General features: G+C 37.1%; 1 protein-coding gene across 1 annotated transcript; it reads right to left on the minus strand.

Moving 5' to 3' along the window:
• Window positions 1–4723: 4723 nt before the first annotated feature.
• Window positions 4724–5805, minus strand: LOC119534824 (cell division control protein 42 homolog). The gene has a single exon (XM_037837382.1). It carries the CDS (start codon window positions 5729–5731, stop codon window positions 5156–5158), a length of 576 nt encoding a protein of 191 aa, XP_037693310.1. The 5' UTR covers window positions 5732–5805; the 3' UTR covers window positions 4724–5155.
• Window positions 5806–7134: the final 1329 nt, after the last annotated feature.

Raw genomic sequence — 7134 nt, forward strand, 5'->3', positions numbered from 1 at the left:
AGCCTTCCCAAATTCCAGACCATATTATTTTTTCTGAGCATAATAAAATATTGATGCCTTACTAAATTTTGGGTGATATTGTTTTCCTCATTTGGGGGTCATGAGTCACACAGTAATATTATCTGCACATCCAAAGAGCATGGATCCAAGTGGAATCAGACTTCTTTACAGGAACACTGGAAGATAGAAACTCTCATACCTTCAAGATGCTGCAGGAAAATTCTCTTCAACAAAAATTCTATATCCAGCCAAACTACTGCAAAATGTGAAAATACTATAAAGATATTTTAAGATTTTCAAAAACAAAAAAAGAATTAATTTTCATATATCATTTCTCAGTACATTTCACCAAACAAGGGAGTAAATAAAGGTACAGAAATATATGACATCCAGGCTACAGTAGATAACGTGGGAGAAGAGTAAAGGACATCCCCAGGTTGTGAAAGAAGATCCCAGAATGATAACTTTGATAGAAGTCTTCATAGGAGCTAGGATATGAAATTTGGCAGATTCCTCTGGGAGAGATGTTTTCAAGAAAAAAAATTGAGACATATATTATCTCAAGTATTTGAACATATAGCAAAATGTCTTACATACTTTTTGTACAGAGTCTGGGGATGCCTTAGTGATAAACACATTTAAAAAAAAAAAAAAGTAGCTAAAACAACTCCTATGTCCAGTTCACCCAAAAAACAATGTTTAACTCCAGGATAAAAAAGAAGTTGTTAAAGAAAGAGCATGTAATTATATTATTCTTCATTGTTTATTGCATTAATATTTAGAGTCATATTAACAAAAACCCTGAAAAATAATATAAAATGAGATCATAATAGCAATCATTTTCACTGCATATATCTTCAGTGCCTTCAGAAACAAATATTCATGAATTTTGCTTTTTTAGTGGAAAATATAACAACTCTAAATAGTGAAGCTGAGAGACTACACTTACCTGGTATGCCAAGAGCATTATTTTGCAAAAAAAATACTTAACTTAAACAGCCAATGCAATAACATTAATGCCAACTGAACTTAGAGCTCTGTGCAATCTGTTAAATTTTGTGTTATGTGAGTATGTGTGAACAGAAAAAAGCTGTTACTGCCAATATCCCTGTGAAAACATTCAAATACTGAATAACTTGTTCTTTTAAATCTGAGGAATGAGTAATTTGGGAATAACATTTTGTTACAACTACTGCTCTCCAAAGACTATCAACACTGTTCTCTACTGAATTTGTATTTTTTTTTTCTGTGTAGCCAGTTCTCTGATTTTTCAGTAAATACTATGGCTTTTTAATATGAATGCTAATAACATTCCCAGTATGTCATGAAATCACAGTGACTCTATATTCAAATGGTATGAATCCAACACTTCTAAGCAACATCAATTTTACTACTTTTTCCCAAACCAAAATTTTAACTCTCATGAATTTATACAATCATCACCTTAAAATTGTCTCCCTACTTCTACTGCCCCTCACCTATTTCAAACATAGCAGAATGATCTTTTAACATTAAATTATACTATGTTACTCCTTTGATCAAAAGTCTGCAGGGAGAGTTTTCATTTAACTCGGGAAAACCAAAGTCTTCACAACAATCTAGTATGAGCTGCCCCACAAACAAAGATTTTGTTACCTCTCTCACTTCTTTCTTCCCACTTTCCTTCTTCTCACTTTCCTGGAAAACTCCTGGCCTCCTTGATGATCCTTAACTACAGCAGGTTTGTTCCCACTTTAGGGTCTTTGCTCTGATTCTTAGCCTCTGCTTGAAAAATTTGTCTTGTTATATATATATATATATATATATATATATATATATATATATATATACATACATACATACATACACACACACACACACATATATGTGTGTATATATATATGTATATATATGTATATGTATATATATATATATTAATTTACCTACTCTGTGATCCTAGAAGAGTGTCTGATATATAAATCTCACTCCATTAAAGGTTTCTTGTCAGCATGAGCATAAATGACATTCTTATTAGGGTGTGGTGTGGAGGGTAGAGGGCAAGGGGGGGAGCAATGCATGCCAGTTTTTCTCATTTTTAAAGTTTTTCTTTACTTTCAACTTCCCAATCCAGTCTGGTTTATTTTTCCTGTCCTGCACACTTGGGTATTCATCTTCACCCAAGTTCCAATGCTTCAGATCAAGATGAACACTAAATTGGTTTATGCCTGCCTAAGATAAAATCTTCAGCTCAGTCCCAATTTCCAGATTAGGAGTCAGGAAGAAAAGTGTAAGCTAAAACAAAAGTTCAAACCCTCAGAAAAATAAGACATTGCTTGTGTGGAATATCTCTTTCTGAACTTTCACATTCAACCTAATTTTGTCTTTGGTTCTAAGGTAAGTCCCTCATAAACTGCATATAGATGGATCATAATTTTTTTCATCCATTCTGCCAATCTGTGTCTTTTGATTAGGAAGTTAATCCATAAACATTCAATGTTATTACTTTAAAGGCAGTATATACTTCAACCATTTTATCCTTTGGTTTTTATGTGTTGCATCATATTTTTGTCCCTCTTTTTACCCTTTTAGTTATTCTTACTGATAATCTTCATTTCTATACTCTGCTCCAAACCTCTCTCTCCTGTCTTTTCTTTTCAGCCTGTAGAACTCCCTTTAGTATTCCTTGTAGGGCAGATCTATTTATTAACTAACTGTGCAGGTTTGAAGGTATTATGCTCCCCAGAATGTCATTATCTTTGATGTAATCTTGTGTGGGCAGATGTATCAGTGTTGATTAGATTGTAATTCTTTGAGTGTTTCCATGGAGTTGCAACCCACCCAACTGCGGGTGATGACTCTGATTGGATACTTTCCATGGAGGTGTGGCTCTGCCCATTCAGCATGGGCCTTGATTAGTTTACTAGAGCACTATATAAGCTCAGACAGAAGGAGTGAACTTGCTACAGCCAAGAGGGACACTTTGAAGAATGCACAGGAGCAGAGAGAGGAGCTTCAGTTTATAGACACATTTTGGAGACAGCCTTTGAAAGCAGACTTTTGCTCCAGAGAAGTTAAGAGAGGACAAATGCCCCAAGAGCAACTAAGAGTGACATTTTTGAGGAGCTGAAGCCTAGAGAGGAACGTCCTGGGAGAAAGCCATTTTGAAGCCAGAACTCCAGAGCAGAGGCCAGCCACATGTCTTCCCAGCTAACAGTGGTTTTCCATATGCCATTGGCCATCCTCCGGTGAAGGTACCCAATTGTTGATGCATTACCTTGGAAACTTTATGGCCTTAAGATTGTAACTGTATAGCGAAATAAACCCCCTTTTAGAAAAGCCAATCCATTTCTGGTGTTTTGCATTCTGGCAGCATTAGCAAACTGGGACACTAACTTTCTCAGTTTCTGTTTTATCTGTGAATATTGTAAACTCTCCCACATTTTTGAAGGACAGTTTTGCTGGATAAAGAATTCTTGACTGGCTGTTTTTCTTTTTCAATACCTTAAATATGTCATACCATTGTCCTCTTGCCTGCATCATTTCTGATAAGAAATTGGAACTTAGCCTTATTGAGGATCTCTTCTATGTGACAAATTGCTTTTCTCTTTCTGCTTTCAGGATTCTTTCTTTACTTTTAAAATTTCACATTCTGATTAGTATGTGTCTCAGAGTAGGTCTATTAGGATTTATTCTGTTTGGAATACACTGTGCTTCTTGGACATTTATATTTTTTTTTTTTGAAGGGTTTTTGTTTGTTTGTTTAATACATCTGGAAAGAATGCATATACAAAGAATTGAGACATGAGAAAGCATTGGTTCAAGACTAATGAATCTACAAGAATTAAGATTTAGGAAAGGTGGAAAAGATTACCTAAACATTAAAAAAAAAAAAAAAAGAAAAGAAAAACTGCAACCAAAATAAGCTGATATTATCCCTATTAACATTTATGAAGAGTCTTCTTAAGACTCTCTCTATGATTTTTTTACACTAGAGTGCCTCAACTGGCTGCTCTAGGGTTCCTCAGATGCAAAACAGAAATAAGGGGATCCCCCTGACTGGTCCCCATGCTGTTAAATGTTCTCCCCACCCCCACTCCCACCCCAGCTTCTTAATGAAGCCGGCCTCCATCCCCAACACTTGCACGAGGATGTGAATCATTCCATGGCCATCTGTCTTGTAGCACCACTCACCATATTTCCTCCATAGACCAAGTTTTCAGTTGTGTTCTTGGAACACCTTATCATATACTATTAAGCTGCACATCTATGCTAAGCATATAAGACAATGACTGACAGGGAAAATTTTTTTTTAAATTATGAACTCAATCCATTTGGTGTATTTCAAAAGGTGCAATACTTTGCTTCATTTATCAGTAAAAGTTGTTAGAAATTAACTTCAAAAAAAAAAAATCAGCAAATGGCAAACAAATTTCCTTGAAAGTCACAGTCACATATATAGTGCATCCCAGAAAAGAGGAGGGGCAAGACAGGTTCCACCCACTTTCATGAGTTTTATCAAATACTGAACCTACTCAAGGGTGGAGAGAAAAGGCAACTTTCAAAAAGGGGTATGTTATTAAATGAGGCATTTATTATACTCCTTTCTAAGAGCACCAGGTGGGGAACATGTTTTCTAAACTAGATCTAGGAAGTGGAACGTGGAATCAATCCATCCTCCTCCCCTCCAGGGCTATCCACCACTGGTTAATGAATTAAAAAACACTAACTAAAAACAAAACCCCGCAAACTCCCCCCTCCCCCCAAAAAAAAGGGAAAGAAGGAAAACAAAACAAAACAAAACACTAGGATGTCCCAGATTACTCTCCAGAGTGGAACCAGGGAGCAGCTTCCACAATACAAATTAGTCTGTTACAGAGTCATCACAAGCATGCCTTGCTTTTAACCAAAAAAGAAAAATTTTTTTGAAACAACAAAACAAAAACTAGTACTGATCACTTTTCTGACAATACACAATTATTCAAAATTAACTAGTATTGGGAGGGGGCAGGAGGGCCATACCTATGGGCCTTGTCTCACACGAGTGCATGTGGGTAGGTGCAGGGCATTTGTCATTATTGCAAAAACGAATTTTAATTTTTAATCTTTAGTTTGATTTAAACATTGCTTTCAGTATGATGCTGACACCAGTTGTGCAGAAAGGACTCTGGAGAGATGTTCATAGCAGCACACACCTGCGGCTCTTCTTCGGTTCTGGAGGCTCCAGGGCAGCCAATATTGCTTCATCAAATACATTCTTTAGGCCTTTCTGTGTGAGAGCAGAACACTCCACATATTTGACAGCCTTCAGGTCACGGGCCAGCTTTTCAGCAGTCTCCGGAGTGATAGGCTTCTGTTTGTTCTTGGCAAGTTTCTCAATAGTAGAGGGGTCATCTCTGAGATAAATTTGGGTCCCAACAAGCAAGAAAGGAGTCTTTGGACAGTGGTGAGTCATCTCAGGTACCCACTTTTCTTTCACATTTTCAAATGAGAATGGAGATACCACTGAAAAACAGACTAGAAATACATCTGTTTGTGGATAACTCAGCGGTCGTAATCTGTCATAATCCTCTTGCCCTGCGGTATCGAAAAGTCCGAGAGTATATGGCTCTCCACCAATCATAACTGTGACTGCATAGTTGTCAAAAACAGTCGGTACATATTCAGATGGAAATTTGTTTGTTGTGTAGGATATCAGGAGACATGTTTTACCAACGGCACCATCACCCACAACAATGCACTTAACTGTCTGCATTGCTGAAACAGTTTTGTATTCACTTTAAATATTTCAAATTCGATGTTGACCTCAGCTCCTCCGCCGGGGCGTTGGCAGCAGTGCCACATTTATATTTATGTCTTTCGTAAGAGTTTGGAAATTTTCACCCATTGTTTCCTCAAACATTCTTTCGGCCCCCTTACCCTTTCTTCTCCTTCTGGGAAACCCGTGATGTATATATTTGTGTGCCTTGTGCTGTCATTCCAAATCTGAAACCTTACTCATTTTTTTTTTCCATTCTTTTCTCTATTTGTTCTTTTGTCTGTAAGATTTTGATTATCCTGTCTTCTAGTTCACTGATTCTTCTGCTTCTTCAAATCTTCTGTTGTATGCCTCTAGTATATTTTAATCTCTTCTATTATGCCTTTCATTTTCATCATTTCTTGTTTTTTAGACTTTCAACAACTTCTTTTTCCTCACCCAGTGAGTTTAGTATGGCTTAATATGCTTTTTCTCTTGAGCTACACTTTCCTTCAACTCTTTGAATTGATTTAGGAGATTTGTTTGAATATTTTTGATTAGTGTTCCAAATTCAATGTCTCTTCTGAAGTTTTAATTTGTTCCTTTGACTGGGCCATATCCTCCTATTACTTAGTTTGGCTTGTAATTTTTTGCCAATGTCTAGAAATCTGGTTATCTCAAGGAGTTTACTCTGAAAGTAAGTTTCTCTTTCTTGCCTATGGTTTTTTATTGTTGATTTGCTTTGTGTTAAGGCTCTTCTTTGACACTTTGTTGAACTTATTACAGACCTTTAGATTTGCCCATGTTTGGTCAGATTTTTTCAGCTCTTCTTTATCTGACTCTTGACCTAGATATGCAGTAGAATTTTTAGGATTGCATATTTTTGCAACTGCTTCACCCCACAAGAGAAAGTGTCCTTTCCTTTGTTCCCTCTCCAGGAAACTTGAGTTAGTCTGTTTGTTTTTATTTTGCCACTATATGTATTTTTTTCACACTCCTATTCTTGTTTTTAGCTGCTTTTGCCCAGAGGGCAAATTCTTGTAGGAGGGTCACTCAGGAGAATACTTTCCTAAGTCACTATTTCATAGCCATAACAGAGCCATGGGCCTACAAAGAGGGGTACAGACCAGCTCCAAAGAAGCCTGGGGAGAAGGTCAGATAAGATGTCAAAAGACTTTTTGACAAGTTCCCAAAGCTGCCATTTCCTGGCCTGCCCAGCAGATGGTACTCTTCAGAAAACTTTTCCCTATAGCCATAGGAAGTTACCTCCATCACCTCCACTCACTATTGGGGGCAAAGTTGAAACAATTGCCACGGCCATCCCTGCAAAGTGTGGACTGAAACAGCAGCACAGAGCCAGGACCCAGTGATCTGAATTCACTAATCAAAAGCTGTGACTGGTACTTGTCTCTGCCCCCAAC

Source organism: Choloepus didactylus, chromosome 5, assembly GCF_015220235.1.
Source record: "Choloepus didactylus isolate mChoDid1 chromosome 5, mChoDid1.pri, whole genome shotgun sequence".
Lineage (NCBI taxonomy): Eukaryota > Metazoa > Chordata > Mammalia > Pilosa > Megalonychidae > Choloepus > Choloepus didactylus.

Bases quoted from the DNA above. Each gene is read 5' to 3' on its own strand.
- LOC119534824 (XM_037837382.1), bottom strand. From the start codon at position 5,731: ATGCAGACAGTTAAGTGCATTGTTGTGGGTGATGGTGCCGTTGGTAAA.